The following is a 23,032-nucleotide window of genomic DNA, read 5'->3' on the forward strand; positions in this document are numbered from 1 at the left end:
GGCTCAGATGGGTAGGGCGGAGGTGCGACGGCCCGGGGCTTTTTTTTTTATGAAAAAATTTACATATAAAAAAGGCCCAAATATTTTATAAAAATATTATTAATATGAGAATTATATTTTAAAAGGCCTAATTATTTATAAGAAAATGTATAAAAAGGCCCAAAATTTTTAAAATAACAATTTTTACTATAAAAACTCCGCAAAATTTTTAAAAATTAGGTAAATTTTCTCTTTGTATATAATAATAGGCCAAAAAATTTTTTTTTGCCCTAAGACTCTCAAATATATTGAGCCAGGGCTGTTTCCATTACCTGACGGACCATCGTGAATTCCCTACCACACACAAAAAAAAAAGATTGAACATTATTAGAACAAAACTTTGTCATTAATCTCTGAAAATTTTGAAATTTAGCTAACACTTTACATCTCCAAGACGATCAACTAGTATAAACTAATATTCCTGTTAGTAAAGGGTATGTAACTCACTCATCAGGCATTTTGCAATTTAGTTTTCTTCTTGATCGGTGATCTGGAAGACTCTGATCCAGAAGACTCTGATCCAGAAGACTCTTCGCCAAAACCCTCAAGTCCCTGCAATATTAAAAAGGTTCAGTCCAAATAACAGACCAATAATTTGTTGTGAAGCATTATAAAACTTATTCATTCATACCTCAAGTGCTTTATCAAAAGCATCTAGCTCATTATTCCAGTGAGTTTCTGCCGTTAGGAGTCTATAGTACCCCAGTCTTTTATTCACGTCCCCTAATTCTGCCATTAACTCATCTACTTTTGAAGGATCTCTAATCATCGACATCAGATCCTCTGTTAGGTAGTCATAGCTTGGAAAGCGATCGTTAATTGTCTTGCCGTATTTTTTAAAACCTTTCTCTTGCAAGACCGCATCAAGATTGAGAGCGATGTTTATTTCTCCATTGAGAACTCTTTGGAAAATTGCTACTTTACACTCTAACTTATCCCGCTCAAAAGTCAAAATTTGCACCATATGTTCCTGTATATATTCACGAGTAAGATTAGTTACTAAAACAAGACCATTGCCTTAATTACTAAAACAAGACCCATAGTTTCAGATTTACATACCTTCCTTACACGATACATGTTTAGCCTCTCCTCAAAGAACTCTTCAAGGACTGGGAAAGTGATAGTAAGATTAATTAATCTTTTATAGAGAGGAAAAAAACAATGAAAGATGGGTTCTTCTTACTTTTGTCGGGAGATTCATATTTGGTGAGGACATTAAACCTATTCAGCAAATGCATGTTGTTGGTTCTTATGGTCGTGGATAGTCTCAAAAGTTTTCTTGGATTCTTTTCGTTCAGAAAACGCTTCATCTGCTCTTCAGATAAAGACAACTTTATGTCAATTGACGTATTATCACTGTCATTCTTGTAGCCCTGAAAAAGAAACGCATGAATCAAAAATAAGCATACAGAAATTCTATGATAATTTATGATTACAAAGCATTGATTCTACCTCGATAACACTGTGTTTCTTCAATCTCTCCAAAACCTTTAAGTAATTCATTGTCCACACGTGGACAGGCAACTCGGTGATGCGAATACTTCTATCTTTGTCATTCACATCATATATACCCGTGGTTGTATACTCATTAGATGAAACTTGTTTGATATCTCCCTTGAAGTTTCTATACCAAGGGAGCATCGGAGTTTGTGTTTCACCACGAAGAAGCCGCTTGATATTAGAACTGATTACTCTTGGATCATAAGAGGGGATGAAACGATTCCATCCCATTCCAACACTTTGTGACCCATTGACAAGTACCATAGGCATGATAGGCAGAAAACTAAAAAACATATAACATAATATCAAGTTAATAGTCTTTTAAGACAATTAAAAAATCTATATTTCATTGAGACATGGGAATAAACTTACCATTCTGGATGTCTCTTTCTCCCGAATACATTATGGTATTCCAGAATATCATCATCATCCTTGTGAATAAGTAATCTTGTTATGGAAGAGAGCAATGTGTGAATATATCTTGCATCCACGTCATGTGTACCACCCTAGTATCACAGAGAATAGAGCATTGATAAGAACAATTGCTCTAAACATGTTATGTACGAGCATGAACAAATGACAACAGTTGCTAATACGTACCGAAGCTCTCGAACCAAATAGACAAAAAGGCTGGAGCAAGTTCACATTGTTGCTGCCAACAAAAGTTTGGGCCATACGGATGATGGTTCTAGAAAGACTCCGCTCGCAGTGATGATGAGCCGCATGCTCCGATACATAAGACGCAAGTTGTGTAACCTTGATTTTTTCTTCAAAGTTAACATTGGCTTCTTGTTCTCTCTTGAACAATGAATAAACAACTTTTCTTTGCGCAAGTCTAAATCCATCAATAAGGGAAGGAATTGATCTTTCGAGAATCGCTTGAGCGGCGAATATCAACTCCTCATTAATGAAGCTACCATACGACATCCGCCGATTGAGCCGACCAATATAAACTTTTGGCTGAACAAATAAATGAGTTTAGAAAACCAAATAGAATAAACAATTATGCAAATATATTTAACTATTCTCCATACCATTTCCTCGAGCCATATTTTTTTGGCGGCAATGTCCTCTGTCTTAAATGCGACATCAATTGATCTTCCATCGTTGTCACCCGCCCAAAAAAACTCCTTAGTATGATTATCAATATGAGCAAGATATTCACAAGCCTCTTCATAAGTACATGTGCCCAATCCCTGAAAAAAACATAAGAAAAACTAAGTTAGCTAAGAACAAGAACATTTTATCTAATTAAAAGCATTCTCTAAATAAAATTACAAGGTAAAACAAACCTTATAATAATCAATGGACCACTTATCATGCTCTATTGTTTTGCTCCAGTTGTTGTATGCAGGATTTGAATATATTCTTTCAATACGGTGGGTTCCATGTTGTGTAGCCTATGGTAAGAGAAATTCTTAATATCGATATTTGTATTATTATGAAAAACAATAAAATTTTAAAGATAATGCATATAAACTTACCTTAACAAGGGGTGTGATAAACTCTACAATGAATGATGGGGAAAGCTCCAATAAACTTGGCCAAAAAGTGTGGAACAAATTTATGATCAGACCCTTTATATGAGTACCATCATGATCCTGAACAATAAAGAATTATTAGTAACATATAGGTTTCAATTGATAATCATTAAAAAAATAAAAACAAATAAAATTAAGAAAGCAATAAAAAACGAAACATAACAATTTTTGAGAAATAGAAATGCAGAAAAAGAATAAATTATACCATTATAATGAATGATAACCAAAACTTGTGAATTAAATATTAATTTTACATTTAATTTTAAACTAAAATTTGTGAATTAAATATATATATATATATATATATATATATATATTTCATGTTAAATTTTAGTTATTAATATTAAAATACAACAAACTAGTAAGAGTAATTTAAAATATATTATTTTTTTACAATATAAATATTTTTTTAATTTATATAACAATTCATATAATTTTCAAATAAATTCTTAAGATTAATTTAAGATGAAATTTCTGTCAAAAATATAGAATAATGAATGTACTAAAAAACTAACCTGATCTGTCATTATCATTAGTCTCCCGTACCGTAGACTCTTGGTGTTTTTGTACTTGTTATAACACTTCTTCAAACCAATGATTTCCATGATGTCCCTAATCACTTTATTCTTAGTAATCCTAGCTTCGCTAGCTTTTTTCACGTTGATTAATTTACCGCGAAGTGGATACACACCGTAGAGATTACGGTTAAGAGCAGACATCCCCACCATCTTAACAAAATAGATATTAAGAGTGTTAAAGGTAAAAATAGAGAAGTAATTGAAATTATCTTTAGATCAAAACCACTTACCGGTAAAGCTTTCGCTGAGTCCCCTTCAGTCAATATTAGGGTGCATTTTTGAGAGAGATCTCCTCCAGCGTGGTTCGCATCAACTAAGTTTTCAATAGTAAGCCTCTGTTTGAAAGTTGCCAATGAAAGCAATTTCTCCACTACAGCAGATTTTGCCACTATTGAAAAGATAAAATAAACGATTTTATCAACTCTTCTAGCAACCAGTAGTAACATGAGTTAAATAAAAAAGATAGCAAACCATACCTTTCTTCAGAAACTCTTCTGAGAGTTTGCCTTTAGATATGAAACTGCTCTGATCTGAAGTCAGCTTTTCTCTTTTTGGAAAATCAAAAGTAGGGCTGTCAATCCGTGCATTGACAAAGACCCAAAGATGGCTCATCAGAACATGGGTCTTAAGATGAGTGTTCTTGTTTTTTCTTTTGGCAATTTCCACAATGTGGTTTGTGAGTTGGCTTGTCACATAATCAACATGGGTACCACCATTTATTGTTGCTACGGAGTTGACGAAGCTAAACTGTTGGCAGCAGAAAACGTTGTTAGGAGTGAGGTTTTAACTCAATTTTCGTAAGAAAAATAGGTAGGAGGCAGCCAAAAAGATAGAGACCTGTTGAAACTCTCCATCACTTGAAGTCACACAAATATCCCATCCGTCAACATTAGATTCCTCAGCAATCCTAAACACACAAAAATTGAAATATCAAAATAATCTTCAAAGACACAATAATAAAAGTGAGCAATAGCTATGGCAAACCTTGGGAGAGGGTCTGGTTCCTTGGATGAATTGAGGTATAAACCAACATAGTTGGTGAATGAAATGGATGGTATATGGACACCATTCAACTCAACCTTCACACTATTTCCCAGAAAATTTGCAACTTCAAGTACTCTTTTTCTCATTAGAGAAACCATACTTTCACCAAAACATTTCATGTTAAGCTTTTGAAGATCAGGCGTGAAACTAATCTGTGTAAATGTATCTTTGCAGCTGCTTATAAGGTGATCATCTTCGTCCTTCATGTTGTTTCTAAAAACCTGAAATCACCAGCAAAGTTGAGTTAAGGAATCAATACATTTATTCATTAAAAGCCAAATTAGCAATCAGATAATTCAAACCTTTGTGAACTTGTTCTCCCCATCAGCCGTTTCAATCTTGAACTCGGAGGAAAAAATATTTGTAAGCTTAGCACCCAAGCCGTTTCTTCCACCAGTGATCTTCTTCTCATTATCGTCGTGAATGACACTAGTTGTAAGAATCCGACCAAACAGGATATGAGGTAGATAGTTGTCATTATCCAAAATTATCACAGGAATTCCTGACCCTGAGTTGTAGATGCATATCTTCCCTTTCTCATCATCGATAAAAACTCTAAGAGAATCCATACACGGATCTCTCTGTTTATTATCTGCAGCATTAATGAGGATCTCATCAATGATCCTAAGAAATGCGGGGACAAAGTTTACTTCCCGTTTAACCATCTCTCCGTTCTCATAAACGAAGACCGTTTGGGTCTGCTCTTTAGTTGATCCGAGGTAAAGATCTGGATGGAGCAAAATATGTTCCGGGAGAGACATCTCAGTGTACTCGATCGCCATGGTATGAGAAATCGAGATTCTGAGAGAATCGACCGGAGAATCGAAACGGAGAAAGAATTAGGGTTTTGTACGGACGGAAGGAGAAAGAATCAGATGTTAAACCTTTGTCCGAGAATAAATGGATCGATCAATTTAGAATATTTTCGCTCCCCTCGCGATTGGAGTAAAAGTTAATTTTTAAAAAAAAAATTAATTACATGATCAAAGCACGTTTTTCAGACATCAACAAAAGATATATTAATATTATAGTATTAACCAATGTATTTTAAATAGGGAAAATTAGCCCCGATACCACTTTTTTCAAAAAGTTTAGGCCCAGTACCACTTTCTGTGCCCACTTAGCATCCATACCACATTCATCATGTGAAAAGACGATTCTATCCTCCAACTTACTGAGACAAGACCCTGCGGTTGATGGGACTCTCCGAATTTTCTGCCGTCCACAGTCTCTCTCCTAACGCATTGGTAACCGTTTTCGTCCCTCTGGTAAACCGTTTTCGTCCCTCTGGCTGGTAAAACAAAGTTGTCCCCGAGTAAATCCAAATCTTCGTCTTCGGCTCTCTGGCGGAATAAAATAAAGATCAAGTTGTCTCCGAGTAAATTCATATCTCTGGCTGGTAAAACCAGATCATCTGGCGATGGACAATCAAGAGAAGTTGTCCCCGAGTAAATCCAGATCTCCGGCTGGTAAAACCACATCATCTGGCGATGGACAATCAAGAGATCTGGACTTATTCTTGGGGGACATCATTCACTCTATTTCATAATTATTGTCCATGGTAAATGTAAACTGCATTTAATGCAATGTTTTGTCCTTCTTCTCTGACACAAAGTTGTCTTTCAAACAAAGTTGTCCTTCTCTGACACAAAGTTGTCCTTCTCTGACACAAAGTTGTCCCCGTTTCCCAACCGGCGTCTACTATAGCTCCTTCCCCTGACACATACCTGACGCACAGAGAAGGACAAAATCGTCCAAAAGTTGCCACACAAACACCAAATGTGGTACATTTGCTAGGATTTTCCCAAAATGTGGCACATTTGACAAAATTCCCTTTTAAATATAGCTTTAATTCCAGTATAATTTAATACTCGTATATTTTACTTTTTACTTTTAATAAAATATAAGTAATATACACCCCAAAGATATTCCTTAAAATAAATTAGATATTAGTGGATTATCATTAAAAATACGTATAATAGAAAAATGAAAATAATTATATGAAGAAGAAAATTGAAACACCATTTTCAATTAATGTAAGTGTATAATATATGTTATTTAAATATAACAACTAGCCATGGAACATAATAAACTATACTGTTAAAATTTAATGTAAAATAAAAAAAACGTAATTACTCATTAACATAAGACAGAAAACATGATAGTTTTATAAAAAAAGAGGTAGTTAATACAATAAAACCTCTATAAATTAATAATGTTGGGACCGAAAAATTCTATTAATTTATAGAGGTATTAATTTATCGAATTATTAATTTATATAGAGATTTTACTAATTTTGTAATTATTTTTAAAAAATCTATCCGAAAAGCATTTTTTCTTTATAAGCAATATCTTTTTAAACCCATTACAAGTAGAAAAACAATTATTAAGTTTAGAATATAACACAAATTTGTTTCGATCAAGTAAAAATATTAGAAATGAACTCTACCAAAAATTGATACAAATTTAAGAAAATAAAGAACAATAGAGTTAGGGGATTCTAACTAATCTTTATCGCCTATTTACTCTTATAGAAATGACTGAATATTATCTGGAAACAAAGTTAGTCAAAAAAAAAAATCGAATTAAAATCTCTTCAATCAAGTATATTACGTTAGTGTAAAATCGTGAATCTCAGAGCCAAATATAAAGTCGGAGACACTCATGATAAAGTCTGGTCAATTGCTAAAAGTATTTGGTCTACGACTTGGCGTAGTGTAGGAGTGGGGTTAAGAGAAGTGGTATTTACAGAACTTTGATGGGTACTGGGAAACGGAAGAGATATCAGTTTTTTGGAAGACAAATGGCTGTCTAATACGCCCTTTCTGCGGGTGGTACAAGGGAGCTTACATGCGGGTTTTGAGGAACTAAAAGTTAAGGATTTGTGGAGAGATGGCGCGGGTTGGGTTCTTCCACAGATCATGCCTTATGTCTCAGACACTGTAAGATTGCAGCTCGCCGCGATGGTTGTGGATAATGTAACAGAAGCGTCGGACAGATTAGTTTGGGGCGAGACTTCAGATGGACTATTCACTGTAAAGTCAGCTTATGCTCGAAACAGAACATGGAACGGTTCCGGCGCCATATCTCGGATTCATGATTATGTCCAGTGTGTAGCACTGGGGATGAAACACTTCTTCATGTGTTAAGAGATTGCCCGTCAATATCTGGAGTTTGGATCCGTATCGCTCCTCCACCTAAGGTGCATTTGTTATTTGATAAGACATTATTGGAATGGTTGTACCAAAATATTAGTGATAACATGGAAAGGGATGGAGTCCCATGGGCTACTCTATTTACTCTAACCGTATGGTGGGCGTGGAAATGGAGGTGTACAAAGGTATTTGGTGGGATGGGGAGATGTAAGGATCGAGTAAAGTTTCTCAAAGATTGGGCTAAAGAGGTGTATACGGCTCATTCAATAGTAAAGGGGAACTTGAATAGGGTCACACGAGTAGAGAGGCTTGTGGCATGGATCCCGCCTCGAAGAGGATGGATTAAGTTGAATACGGATGGTGCGTCTCATGGAATGGAGATGGAGATGGACATTGGGGGCGGCGGATTAGCGATATAGAGTTCTGATCAGCACCTTTGCAGAACTTTGGGGAGTCTACTATGGGTTGTACATTGCGTGGGAGAGAGGGATCACACAGTTAGAACTTGAAGTAGACTCAGAGATCGTGATTGACTTTCTTACGATGGGGATTAGCGATTCGCATCCGCTGTCTTTCCTAGTACGTCTATGCTATGACTTCATTTCAAAGGACTGGATAGTCCGTATTTCTCATGTGTATAGAGAAGCTAATCGTCTTCCTTTACGTTTTCATTTCTTTGATGTTATTCCTGATTTTGTTAACTCTATTTTGTTAGAGGATATTAGTGGGTTTGCGCGCTAAATGTTAGTGTGTAAGAAATTTATTTTTCTTTTAATAAATCATTAAATTGGTGGCTTTCTACCAAAAATAAATAAATAGTGAATCTAATATTTAAGGAAATTAATTATTACGATTTTCATAGTTTCTATAAACAAACGAAAGAAATTCATAATGTTTGCCAAAAAAAAAAACAATTAATAACAAATAAATAGAAACTGTTTATTAGATTCGTGAAAGGTAATTAGGGATCCGTATATGGGAATTGTTTTTGTTTTTGTTTTTAGAAACAATTAATAACAAATAAATAGAATCTCTTTTGTTTTTGAATTAAAATAATAAAAATAATTTATCTTACATTAAAATGGTGTTTGCAATATATTAGGGATCCGTATATGGGAATTGCTGTTTTTGATTCTAAATCTATTTATTACATTAAAAAAAAAAACAAAAAAAAATAACAATGATTTGCATGAATTTTCCATTTTTTTATTTGTCGGCAATATATATATATTAAAACCCAAAACATAGGTAATACAAGTGGTTTTTTCGGAGCCCAACAACCAGAACTTTTACATTAATATCAAAAATGATACATTTGTTATAATAAAAGCCCAAGATAAGACACGTGTGTGACGCGTGTAATGAATCTAATTGGACAAAAAAGCAGCACCGATTGAATCTCCAAAGCTCCACCGACTGAGGTCTTCCGCCGCAAGCTTTGTCCAAATCATCACCGCCATCACCACCGGAGCTGACCGCCGAATAGATCCAGGTTTCACCGACATGGATATCCAACGAAATCAGCTATTTCTCCGAACCACCACCACTCTTTGCAGAAATCTTCGAATGTATAGATGTAGAGATTCATAAGCCATCGGATTCTTGAAGCACCGGAAAGCGTGAGAAGGCAAGAGGTCAGATCAGTCTCAATACACGCTCTCCTGAATCTGTTCTATGCCAGCCATCACAATCCAATCATCACGATTTACAGACAAAAATGAGAAACCTTCACCCATCGCCGATCATACGGCCCCAGTAGGGGTGTGAAGGATTTAATCTCTTATGCAAGAAATCGAGCAACCAATGATCTTAGAAACTCCGATCTGTTTTTCTCCTCCGAAATAGGAAGAGATCTAAGCTCACTACAAAAGAGAAAGATAAACAAAATAAAACTAAAAGATATAGCCAAGATGGCTAACGCAAAACTCGCGCTTAGGAAAAGCAAATCCGGACTTAGCCGGAACAAGATCCGATTTTAATCGGAAAAGCAAAAAGAGGATAGATTTTGAGAGAAAAGCGTTTTTTTGTACATGAATTTTCCATTTTTATGTTTATTTTCTAATCAAAATGCAAAATGTTTAATGTTTTCCGCACCAAAAAAAAAACAAAATGCAAAATGTTTTAGTCACCTATGTACTGTTGTATTTTATTCATAGAAGCTACTTGAATTAGTTGTTAATGACTAAATGAGTGATCAAAAGTTGTTTATTGGTCAAAATATAGTTGCCAAAAAAAATCTGAAGAATCGAGCTCTTTTTCCTCAAAAACATAAAAGTTGATTGTATTTGTCCAAAAAAAAAAAAAAGTTAGATTGTATAAATTTTGACTTTTGAGTCGAGGGTTTGAAGTTAATAATTATTCATCAGTCAACATTTCAACTTGAATTTCTTGTTATCTTTTATTCGAACGTGGATGACATTCAACCCCGTGATATATATGACGCAATCATTTGAGCCAGGACCGGTCCTCGGGTTTTGGTGGCCTAAAGCATACTTAAATAATATATTTTTTATATAAAAATTAATGTTAAAAATTTGTCATTTAAATACTAAAATATATATAAAAATTCAGTTTTGTTGAAGAAATTAAGAATATTATAAGACTTAGTAGCCAAATTATAATAAATAAATAACAATCTTCTCCCACTTCACAAAATAGAAAGAATAAAACACGTGGTAACCAGAAAAAAAAAAAAGAGAACCGACCAAAACAGAGGGAAAAAAAAGAAAAACAAAAAGTATAGAAGTTAAGACTCGAACCCACCCACATGTGACACAAAAATGGGGCAAATAACCAACAGACTAAAGGAAACTTCTCAGATATGTTGCCCTAACGTTTTACTTATATTTTGTGGCCCAAAGCAAATGCTTTGGCTGCCTTATGGTGGGCCGGGCCTGATTTGAGCCACTATCCCTGTCAAAGATAATTCAAGGAAGCTACTTTCATAAAACTAATTTATTGCGATACTCGATTTCAACAAAAAAATAGTTTGAGCAATTAATTAATGATCCTAACCATTTGAATCATATACTAATACATAGTTTTTTTTTCTCATTCTGTTCATCCTCTCTGGAGCTAAAAATTCAATGATCAGTTTTTTAAAAAATATTTACATTATTCCATAGGTGTTAAAAATTCAAGGATAATTTTTCTATTCATCCGCAAAGAGTTGCAAATATACGGAAGTATACTCTTCGTTTTGTCGTAATCTTGATCATTTATTTTCTTAATCGCATCAACTGCTACTGACATAGAACAGAATCACGACGGAATCATTCAGCTTAATAAAAAGACATTTTACTGCAGATCTGTTCGTTTATTCGCTTGTGCATTCTCAATGGTCTACTTTACACCAGGAAAAATAATTTTGCGACAACAAGAGCTGAAAACTAAAACTACTGAGCGACATTGTACTTTTTAAGTTAAAGGCCTATTTCGATTCCACATTCTTAAGATAGAAAATAGCTAGTAACAGTATACAGTCCACGACGAAAGGTAGAAAATTGCATGCATCCATTAACATTCATCTTTCGAGTTACAATATCTTTAATAACCTTAGAAGCATGCTGGAAGAGAAAGCTAGTTTCCTCCTACACATTTCTCTGTAAAAGGCTAAAAGCAGTTGAGATATCAGATATGCATCCAAGTTGTTGTTTCTTCTAAGAAAAATGCAAAAACTATTGTTTTGCAATTCTTCTTTTTTCTCAATCCTGTTGGTTTAACCACTGAAATACTAGCATATAGCCACAACTAGATTATAAAAACACCCTAACCTCATTCTTATTCTCATTATACTCTACGCAACACCACCTAACACTTGCTAGCAAACCATTCTCGTGCTTTACATTCTTAAAGCCAAATCTTAATTGTCTGTTTACTAATACCATGTTCTACATTCCCTACTTTTTTTCCGTTCTGCTCTTTAATAGAAATGGCGAGCAAGCCATGGAGTAAGGTGCACAAGAGAAACCAACCTATTTTCAATCGAAACGTCTAAACTTTTCCAGCCCACATAAACCAGATGAAAATTATTTATTTCACATACAGTAAACCTAATGGCGCAAAGATAATGCACATGTAAAATCACTCATAGGAAGATAAATGTTGTGCAGGCACAATTTGCACCTAAAACTAAATATATAGGCTTGCTCCTTTTGGTCATCTGAACTGACCGCACAACGGTCCCGACAATCCTTCTACCGAAAGATTTACACTTTTGATGCTGGAAGCCAAAAGCACCAGATGATTACTTCCTAAGCTCATTTCAGAATTAGGAAAAGCAGAACTATAAAATATCTCTTATCAGTCTATGTCTAACAGAACTAATGTGGGAAAATTGTCTCCATGGCATTTTAACAGATGCATTGGAAAAGAAGTGTTATGATACAAGTCTGAAGAGCATTTTGACATAGATGTACATATATACACAGATCTGATTAGAATCCTAACCCAATACACAATGTTAAAGAGTATGAAACTACAAAGTACAATTACGTATGGAGTATGCTTAAATAATTTTCTTCTTCTTTGCTATGCAAGTCTCAATAGATTGCATGAGTTGCCTTTCCAGCGATTTTATTTCTGATTATCTCCCTATATGTTTCCAGAGAGAAAGAAAGACAGGAAATTAGATCACAAAATTTCCCAATCCAGCTGCTCTTCTATCAATGTAGATCCATTTACATCACAGAAGATGAAATGCTATAAAATCCACAGAACCATTTGCCTCATCAAAGAATAAATATTTAAGTTCCCATGATGTGCAGTTTTTTAACATATTTTTTTGTCCACATTAGCTCCGATATCTTTCTCTTCCTTAATTTTACTTTCCTCTCCATTCCAAACTTTTGTTGTCTCCTCTCGGAGGAAAATAAAGTGACAATTGACTGACACATGCAGAGCTAATTATGTCTATCTAATTGTTCATCCCAGTTCACGATGCCACCAGACGAAAATACTCTATTGAGAGAACACTAGTTCACAGTTACAAACTTACAATAGAGAAAACATTTTCATCTAATAAACCATTACTGTGTTCGGAGAACAGCTTTAAACTGCACCTCCCAGAACCAAACAGAGTAAAGATGTCCAAAAAGTATAACTTTATCCATCAATTGATATATGTGGAATGTAGGATGCCCATTATGCATAGAGAAAGCTCTCCTTTCCGAGAAGTATAGAAGTTCAGACAAAGGAACTCAATTTTGAACTCTGCATCAATCTATTACAAAAACTAACACTGCCGTTGTCACGTCCATGCGGAAGAGTTTAGCATAGTCTTGCAATGCTAGGATAACATAGAATTAAAATTACTGAAGGCTAGCACCTCACATAAAATGGAACACGCATAGCCAAGTAAGTTCTGCACATGACCCTTCCATGTTCGAGAAAAAGCAGCAGCATCAAGAAATGAAGGTAGAAGAAAAATATATAATCAGAATTATATAAGGAAGTACGTAATGAAGAGCGATATATAACTGTAGGGCAAATTTACAGCTCCAAAACCCGATAAGACGGCCATGAGGGTCACACCAATGACCCCGATTCTGCTGACCAGTTGAGGCATTGAAAAGAAACCTTTCAAGATAAAATGGTGTTTAAGTATAAAGTAGTCCAACAAGCAGGTGACAAGATCTTAAGCATTCAAAATAAAAAGAACCAAGAGCATTTGTATATACAAAAGCTACTGTCGAGCAGCAATAGACACAAGCATAAAGAAGGCAGGATGATTGACGCTGCAAATTTTTTTCTGAAAGTATTTTCTACAGTCCGGCAATCATAGTCAGTGTCAACATGCTCAGATGCTCATTTCAAGTTAAAACAACATATGCCTACTCCACATTGTTCATAAAATTGTTAATAAGATCTAACTGAAACTTTAGATCAACTTGCTTCTTGCTTATACAGTGTTGAAGGGAGAAAGACGGTGCATAAAGTCAAGAGGTACCTTTGTCCGAAGGCATAGGAAAATGAATTCCCATGCGCCAGAAAAAGCATAAAGAAACGCTGTCAAGAATAACAAACAGCAGCACGTTCCCTTCTTACACCTGAAATGATGGTTTTAAGTATATATAAAAATTAAGAAGAGCCAAAAAATAAATTGCTGTAACATGTGATGCTATGATGTTTAATAAAAAAACGAAAGAAGGATTGAAGGAAGGATTAATGCCATAAGGCAATGGAAAAATTGCTTATACATATTCATTCAAATCAATCCAAATAGAAACTCGTGAATGATGAGAAAATCAGCAAATAACTTTAAGCCAAAAATATAATACAATGTCAATTATCAGGCCTCATACTAATTCTGAAAGACAAATTGATTTAGCAATAGATGGTCCACCGTATGCACAGAACTAGTAGGTTAGTAGCATTTATAATATACAAACCATTTTACAGGGAAGCATGAAATGACACTTAATGTCGAAAAGGAAAAAGGAAGAACATGAAAAAAGAGAGGTGGCATAAAATAAAAGGCTTACCAGTCAGTACTGCGGAGCATCTAACAAAAGAGATCCACCTTCCAGTTTACCATCCTTGTCCTGCAAAGCAAAAATAGATCTCAAAAGAAAGTAGCAAGCTATTTTCCAACCTGATAAAAAGAGTTATTGGTCTCATTGATATGTCTCAAATCTAAATGGTGCAATTTTCAAAGCTCAATGACTAATATGCACAACGCTTCCATATTATGTCAAATGACAAAATAGAGGAGAATCAGTGCTCATTCATCTGAGCTAAACAATTACAAGAATATTCTTAGGTCACACCAAACGAGAGTGCTAACATTCAGCTACGGAACAATCAATAAGGCAGGCAGGAACTAGGAAGTAAAGCAAAACGAATTCAGAAAAACAAAACTTGCTACTCGAATATTGAAAGCTTACTCTCTAGATAAAACAGGGATGATTTCGAGCTGTAAAAGGTTGCAAGCTGAAAATGATTCGAACCAAAGCTTGCTTCTCTTCGTACTCCCTCCTATTGAGAAAACAGAGAGATCCAGTAACCAGCATTCCCTCGTAGATCCCCCATCCGTAACCCATCTCCCTCTAACAAGGAAACAAACTCAGATCTCATTCTCTCTCCCAACAAAAAAGCTTCACTCTCGTCAGTTTCAAGGTTCATCAATTCAATTCACCCTCTCGGTTCCTCTTTGACTTCATTCATAAGAATCCTAAAATTTGCCTGCCCATTTCAAAGCTTATCCATTGAACCACACTAAACCGGATCCCGCATAAACGACTGATTTCCGGTACATCCACCCAATGACCCAAATCCCAGAGATCATCTCTCAATTATCATCATCAGGATTAACATTAGTAATGGCCTCGTTCCCGCCAAAACCTCCTACATCAACGTTGCATTTTTTTTTTTTGGTATTTTATCACAGCATCTTATCCTTGAAATTTTGCCACTTGGTTGATTTGTTTTGTTTTGGAAACATTTGAAACCTAAAGGCATTAGCAGAGCATCCCCCAATCCGAATCTCAATTCTTTCGCAAAAGCCAGACACAGACATGATGAATCTTTTCCGTGACCGACAAAATCATCAGCTATACGACGTCGCTTGCTCTTTCTTTGGTCAGCGGGTTGATTGGAGAAAAAACATCTTTTAATATTTTTGCCACATCACACAAAATACTCTTGACCGAAATAATACTACGTGTCATTAAAAATATTCGGCAAAAAACTAAACTAAATTTTTTTTACTTAAAAATTATCAAAGCCGGCCCATGTAAAGCCCAACAAATATTTAACCTAATCTGTTGTCTTCTTCCGCCGCCGATCCCCAAAGAAACAAGTAAAAGAAATGGAGAGGTTGATCAGCGGAGACACAACGAACAAGAAGAGGAAGACAACGTCGTCGTCGAACAAGAAGAGGAAGACAACGCCGTCGACGCCGGAATCGACACCAAATCCGTCACTTCCCGATGATTTGCTATTGCTCATCATCGCACGCGTCCCAATATTATTCTATCCGATTCTCTCACTCGTCTCCAAGAGCTTTCGATCTCTCCTGGCTTCACCGAGGCTTTACAAGGCCCGGTCACTCTTGGGCCGCAGGGAGAGTCGTCTCTATGTGTGCATAAATATGTATCCTTATAAAAACGGCCCTAGCTGGTTCACCCTCTGCCGGAAACCTGATCGAACAACCAGTAGTAATAAGGAGCAGGACAAGTCAAGTGGTTATGTCTTGGCAAGGGTCCCAATTCCCCATTCTCCTTTGTCTCAGAATAATAGCCTCGTGGCGGTTGGTTCTGATATCTATAACATTGGCGTGGTCCGATCCTGCGAAGCGTCCTCCTCTAGTGTCTGGATTCTGGATTGCCGGTCTCACACGTGGCGCCAGGCTCCAAGCTTGCCGGTGGAGCTATTTTCAGTTACTGTTAGTGTCCTTGATCAAAAGATATATGTAGCAGGGATATGCCTAGAAGATGGCTCGGATTCCTCCACGCAGAACTCGCTCACGGTGTTGGACACAAAAACACAAGTAAGTGCTCGGGTGCCTATCCCATGCAGTGTGGCACAAGGCAAGGAGATCTTCCTAAGCACATGTGTTGGCGGAAAGGTCAACCTCGTTACTGGGAGAGAGGTGGTTGATTACAATCCAGTGGAAGGTAGCTGGGAGGAGGTTGGAGAAACCATGTGTCAATTTATGTTTGCTGAATGTTTTTGCGTGGTTGATAATGTTTTGTACTCGTGTGCTATTGACCGAGTGTTCAGATGGTATCACGCTGAGGTAAGAACGTGGAGAAATTTGGAGGGTTTGGTAGGACTACCCGAGTTATCTCCGGATGCTTTTGTTAGATTGGCTGATTATGGTGGAAAGCTCGTTGTTTTGTGGAACCGTGGTTACGACCGTTGGAAGATGCTTTGCTGTGCCGAGATTTCGCTTGAAAGGCGCAATACTTGTGAAATTTGGGGGAAAGTTGAGTGGTTTGATCATGTCCTTAGTGTCCCTGGGTTAGTTTCTTTATACAACGCTCTTTCTGCTACTCTCTGATCATGAATGTGTCAGAATGCTTGAACCGTGTCTTCTTTTTGTGTACCCTTGTATGGTGGTCTTTATTCTATGGTATTTTAGCATTTATTGGCTTTGATTTCGATTTGTTTAGTTTATTTATTTGTCTTGCTCTTTTGGTTCGTTAGTTTAAGATCACTTTCTCTTGTGCCTTTTGTAAAGAGAGTATTGGAATGAACAAGTATCCTATTGAGCTTTGTAGAAAACGGAGTTTTCATTTTCTTGAATAAATTATGCAGTGGAAGATACCAGGATCGATTAATGTATTATTTGTTTCTCCTCCTGCACAACATGCATTTCTGTGGCCTATTTGTTAAAGCTGAAAGTTTTGTTTCTTGTTTTCAATGGACCAAGTAAACAATAACAGTGAAAATTCCGCGTGCAAGGACCAAAATGTTGAATTTAGGAAAGGCTCGTTGATACCCTCGTTATTGGGTGGTAAAGAAGATAGCTTACTCATTTCCCTCTCCAAGGATCTCTTAAGAGTAAACCACCCTGATGTTGTTCAATCTTACTAGAACCACGTGGTATGGGCTGATTTCTTAATATGAATTATGTGGGGTACAAACACTGAATGTTAAAAGTCTTGTAGATGTATTTTCAGATGGGAGTACTTATCTAAGAAGAGGTTGATGTAGGTACGCAAAACATGCTACTCTTCAAAATTCATGATCGCAGGGCGGGGCTATGTGTTCCTAATTAGCGCCAGAGTTATTTCCATTCAAAGTACCCAACTACTTGGTGCAGTAGTAGTATATTGTCTAAGCAGGCATGTCTCCCTTTATCTGCATTCAGTTTCTATAGAAAAATCTTATCTATACATGCACTCAAATTTCGAGCTAGTGATATGTTTCCTATAAACAAAATGTCGCTCAAGTTGAGCATACGATGCAACATTTTCATTGAAATATTAGCAATAATCCGGTCATTCTTAATGCAAACCATAATTTATACTTAGTGCCGGCCCGGTAAATTTAGGTGCTTTAAGCAAAATTAAAGTCTATAAAAAAAAATTCTTTTAAATTAGATTTTTACCATTAAAAAGAATGTTATAGTTGTCTCTAAAAATCCAGAATATTTGTAAAAGACCCTACAAAAATTATTGTATATAAGAAAACTTAACAAATTTTTAGGTAATAATAATTCTATAACAACCAAAAAAACAAAGATACTAGGAGGATTTGTCATAGCGAATAGTGATGTGACACGTAGAAAAAGCCCATATGGCATCAGCCTCATAAATGGATGTAGCTTGTAAACTTGTTGCATTCCTTTCTGGTTTGGAGCCTAACTTTTTTGTTTCTTTGTCTTTCACCATCGCTGTTTCTGGGATTTTACGTTTATGCCATTTCTACCCACATTTTTAGGACTAGTCCAACACATCTTAGAATTACATCATTATTATTCATCATGATAGCGAAAATTATACAAATGACGTTTAGAACAAACGGATATAAACAATACTATATCACACGCAAATACGCAATACACGGAACTATGACAACCATGACACAAGTCTCCACATGTAGTGATGTAGCGTCCTAAACATATCCACACTCCTTACAAAAAAAAAATCTACTATCTTTGGAAAACGAATCCAAAATCTACTAGAATTTAAACATACGTTTACTTTTGCTATATCTTACTTTTATTAACAAATCACCTCAAATTAATACCCAATTAATAATAATCAATTATATGGTTTACAAATATCTTTGTTGTTAATAAATTTTGTCATTCATAAATTAAATTGATGCGATTCATACTAAAAAAATAAAGAGTTTAATCTATAGTTAGCTTTGTAGACAAGTGTGGAAAATAATAGGGCTTTTACTAATAATGCTAATTTGGTTTATAAAACATATATGTACTAAAAGTTTAGAAATTAATTAATTAAATATTAAGTAGATACATTTGGCCTTAAATTGGAAAAAAATCCAAAAATTCAATTATATAGAAGTAAAAAAATCTAATCAAATAGTAAGAATTTTTTTTTTTTATATAATTCAACTTCAAGTAATAAAAAACTAACCGACTACAAACAGAAAAAAAATCAAGGGTGAGAAAATAAATTAATTAGAGTGAGGGTAATAATGTAAATTCGATAAGATATAAGGGTGGGGTAGATTTAGTCAATTAAAAATATTTGAGGGCAATTTTAATCACACGAAACAGAACCGTCCTTCACTTGTTAATTGCTTATTTTAATTCACAAAAGTTTTGATTTTGAAAAAGCATAAAAAGCACTGATAACTTACCCAAAGACCAAAAAAAAATTGTGGCCTCACTTGCATTTAAAACCACACCACATCTCTCTCTCTCTCTCGCTCGCATAAAAAGGTTAACCTCAAACAGGTAGCTTACTTCCATGGCGGCAGGACTCTCAACCGCCGTTACATTCAAACCTCTCCACCGCTCTTTCTCCTCCGATTTCCGCCTCCGCCACCCGAAATCCTTATCCGGATTCTCTCCGTCTCTTCGATTTAAAGGCTTTTCTGTCTGTTACGTCGTGGAGGAGCGAAGACAGAATTCTCCGATTGAGAACGATGAACGACCGGAGAGCACGAGCTCAACCACCGCCATAGACGCCGAGTATCTCGCGTTGCGTTTGGCGGAGAAATTGGAAAGGAAGAAATCAGAGAGGTCCACTTATCTAATCGCTGCAGTGTTGTCAAGCTTTGGTATCACTTCCATGGCTGTTATGGCTGTTTACTACAGATTCTCTTGGCAAATGGAGGTAATTAAAAATAAACAAACAAAAACCAAATTCGAAATTGATCTTCCAAAATCTCACATGGTTTTTTTTTTTTTGTTGTTGTTGGTTGCGAAATCAAAGGGAGGTGAGATCTCAATGTTGGAGATGTTTGGTACATTTGCTCTCTCTGTTGGTGCTGCTGTAAGTTCATACTTCAAAACCTCATCTCAAATTTTGGCTGGGATTTTTTTTACTCGAGTTTTGGATATTTTTCAGGTTGGTATGGAATTTTGGGCAAGATGGGCTCATAGAGCTCTCTGGCACGCTTCTCTATGGAATATGCATGAGGTTGCTTGCATGCTCAATTTTTTGATGAAAATTCTCATCCTCAGTATCCAATTTTTAATTTTGTGGGTCTTTGTGTTTGTTTGCAGTCACATCACAAGCCAAGAGAAGGACCGTTTGAGTTAAACGATGTATTCGCTATAGTGAACGCTGTTCCAGCGATTGGTCTCCTCTCTTACGGATTCTTCAATAAAGGACTCGTTCCTGGTCTCTGCTTTGGCGCCGTAAGTCCCTCTTTCATTGGTCTTTACTAAATTAAAACTCACAAACCAACTTCCAACATCTTTGACTCTATGGTTAGGTCGGTTTTTTTTATTAATTTAAACACTAATTAACCACCAGAATTAGGAAAATTTGGTGGCTTTTTATCGGTCCCTAAGGTTGGAAAATAAAATAATACTAGTGGACTGACTGAGATTAATCATACGTTAAAACCGAATTTAATTTAATTTAACGTATCTATGTTGCAGGATTTTGTGTCTCTCTGTATTTATATTTTAATAAAGAATTAGATCATGTGATGACAAAATGACTTTGTTTGGTTGTATTAATACAAATGACCTGGTGGCCTAATTTAGCTCTTTGTCTCGTGCTTGAAACAGGGGTTAGGAATAACGGTGTTTGGGATCGCCTACATGTTTGTCCACGATGGTCTGGTGCACAAGCGTTTCCCTGTAGGTCCCATCGCCGACGTCCCTTACCTCCGAAAGGTCGCCGCCGCTCACCAGGTAAACTACTTACCTTGGTCAACCATCACATTAATACAACGCTTCCTTTCCCAAAATAGGATTAATATTCTTAATAATCATATTTTATTGTATTGTGATTTAATAGTTTCTGTGTTAATGATTAAATGTTTCAGTTACATCACACAGACAAATTCAATGGTGTACCATATGGACTGTTTCTTGGACCCAAGGCAAGTCTCTTGATTTGCTTTGATTCTTCTTAATCTTCTTCATGTTGTTGACCTTTTTACTAATTTGATTATGCGTGTGTTTGGATTGGTGATTCAGGAATTGGAAGAAGTTGGAGGAAATGAAGAGTTAGATAAGGAGATTAGTCGGAGAATCAAATCATACAAAAAGGTCTCCGGTTCCGGGTCCACTTCTTGACTTCAAACAAGTTTTAAATCCCAAATTCGTTTTTTTGTCTTCTCTTATGATCATCCTAAGACGGTCTATGTTGATAAATCCTATATGCCGATTTTGATTTTAATGAATATTTTTAAAAAATATAAATAGTCTAATTAATTATATAATTAGCCTTTGATTTGATTTACCCTCTATTTCCTGCAATTGTGCGTGTAAGCACTGTAGCGACGATTGACATATTACGTTGTTTGTTTGTCGTTGCTACTATAACAACAAAATACATACTGATAAAACTATATATGTTGAAGTTATAATTTACTAGACTCAACAATTCACTATGCTCGGGAGTGACCTATATATTATCACAATTCTAGAGTATGGAACTTACAAAAAATAATGATTTGTAATATCAATTTCTTATAAATTTTCAAAATCAAAGTCACATTTGTATAAAAATCCATCAAAAACATTATACTAGCTTGACACTGGTTTTAAGCTGTACCTATTGCTCGTCCTAAACCAACGAAACCAAAATCATCGGACTGAATTACGTTTGACTTCATTAATTCAAACCATTACATGTTTTCGTTCCCATTGTCCATTTCTTCTTGCATATTGTTTTGTTAATTAATAACAATGACATTAAAAATAAACGTAAACGACACGTCGACACCCGAATATAAAACTAGAATCGTTGTTAAAATCTTTCGCTTATGTATGCAACCAGCAAATATTCATGAAGTCAAATATTTCTTATCTGATAAATCAAATGACATCTACATAGATTGATGTTTATGGATTTTTCCTCTTTACGTAGCTTATAATATACATTTTATAAGCTTACGTTCACAGTATATGGCAGCTTCTTCGCGATCTTGTGGAAATTGTTAGACGCCCTCTTGCGTGTAAGGATATAATTTTGAACTATATATGTTAAAATAAATAAAGATTGCAGCATTCACTTAATGGATAATTGTATTAGATAAATGAATATTTTCCTGTGACACTTCTGGTTATATTATATAAAACAATGTTATTTTAAAAATAAAATTGTGAGAATAGACATGGTTGAGAGTCACCTACATAAACACTTTCTACAAAATTAACTTTTCACGTAGTAGAGAGGATTATATAGTTTAAGGCATTACACAAATATGGACCGGTCGAGTTCTATATAAAAAGTTGATTATTTGGCGGGTGGGATCATTAAAGGAAAATGACTTTTAAATGTAAAGTTATTGAAACGTGTTACGTGTTACGTGCCTGTCCAATATATCTCACTAAGTGGACGCATCACAATATTTCTTCATGCTCACCAATTCTAATTAAGTGGAAGTTATTATGTGCACTCCCACGACACTATCCAATTAAATCCCAAGAGATAAGGAAAAGAATTATCTGTTTATTGTATACAAATATGTGTTTTTATCTTAAAATGAATTGAGAATTAATAAAACGTGTTTGGTCACCGAAAGATATGTTATGGTCTCATGACTCGCATTTTAGTCATATGTCCACCAAATACAGGTTTTTAAAATTGTAATTGAAAAGGGGAAAGTGGGAGAAAGAATGAGGTGGCGTGGAGGAATAATTAGATAAGGACACAAAAGTGCAATAGAAAAGTCGATGGTAACTTTCTATCGACACAAATAGGAAGTTGGGTACGTATTTGACGAATAAGCAAACTCCAATAACAACCGTTAACACACTAATCAAACCATCATTACACATTCCCTTATTATACATTTTTTTGTTAAGTCAAGATTGATTCGTGGACGAATGATATGTCTTGTGGCTACTCCACCAACCAAAATGACGATTATTATTTTTAACCTAACCAAAATGACGATGATGTGTTATCCCAATACGAAAAATAAATAAACACCCACGCGTTTTGCAATGTCCATTTTCAAATGACAAATAGGTTAATACTCCCTCCATTTGTCGTTTAAGGTTTTTTCACACAAATTAAGAAAAACATTAAATTTTCTGTTTTACCCTTTATTAATATATTTTATAAAA

General features: G+C 35.3%; 3 protein-coding genes and 1 long non-coding RNA gene across 4 annotated transcripts; 2 read left to right on the forward strand and 2 right to left on the reverse strand.

Moving 5' to 3' along the window:
- Positions 1–232: 232 nt before the first annotated feature.
- LOC9303668 (DNA topoisomerase 2) lies at positions 233–5,571 on the reverse strand. Its single transcript, XM_002869612.2, has 17 exons — positions 5,005–5,571; positions 4,643–4,923; positions 4,496–4,565; positions 4,135–4,405; positions 3,889–4,046; positions 3,596–3,808; positions 3,024–3,140; positions 2,832–2,939; positions 2,574–2,735; positions 2,140–2,499; positions 1,912–2,045; positions 1,492–1,822; positions 1,223–1,412; positions 1,099–1,148; positions 671–1,009; positions 487–591; positions 233–333 (listed from the first exon to the last, which is right to left on the reverse strand). Exons 1-16 carry the CDS (start codon positions 5,482–5,484, stop codon positions 490–492), a joined length of 3,366 nt encoding a protein of 1,121 aa, XP_002869658.2. The 5' UTR covers positions 5,485–5,571; the 3' UTR covers positions 233–333; positions 487–489.
- A 7,218-nt stretch (positions 5,572–12,789) lies between these two features.
- LOC110226444 lies at positions 12,790–15,352 on the reverse strand. The gene is made up of 3 exons (XR_002330480.1): positions 14,742–15,352; positions 14,340–14,399; positions 12,790–13,904 (listed from the first exon to the last, which is right to left on the reverse strand). It is a non-coding gene; the product is annotated as an uncharacterized LOC110226444 (long non-coding RNA).
- A 220-nt stretch (positions 15,353–15,572) lies between these two features.
- On the forward strand, positions 15,573–17,132 carry LOC9305731 (F-box/kelch-repeat protein At4g25710). The gene has a single exon (XM_021017876.1). It carries the CDS (start codon positions 15,665–15,667, stop codon positions 16,856–16,858), a length of 1,194 nt encoding a protein of 397 aa, XP_020873535.1. The 5' UTR covers positions 15,573–15,664; the 3' UTR covers positions 16,859–17,132.
- Positions 17,133–19,137: 2,005 nt separating this feature from the next.
- LOC9303669 (beta-carotene 3-hydroxylase 1, chloroplastic) lies at positions 19,138–21,191 on the forward strand. Its single transcript, XM_021017980.1, has 7 exons — positions 19,138–19,613; positions 19,713–19,772; positions 19,848–19,919; positions 20,006–20,140; positions 20,519–20,644; positions 20,779–20,835; positions 20,933–21,191. The coding sequence occupies exons 1-7, from the start codon at positions 19,245–19,247 to the stop codon at positions 21,029–21,031; spliced, it is 918 nt and encodes a 305-aa protein (XP_020873639.1). The 5' UTR covers positions 19,138–19,244; the 3' UTR covers positions 21,032–21,191.
- The last annotated feature ends 1,841 nt before the right edge of the window (positions 21,192–23,032 follow it).

The sequence above is a fragment of the Arabidopsis lyrata genome, assembly GCF_000004255.2.
Source record: "Arabidopsis lyrata subsp. lyrata unplaced genomic scaffold ARALYscaffold_7, whole genome shotgun sequence".
In the NCBI taxonomy this organism is placed as follows: domain Eukaryota; kingdom Viridiplantae; phylum Streptophyta; class Magnoliopsida; order Brassicales; family Brassicaceae; genus Arabidopsis; species Arabidopsis lyrata.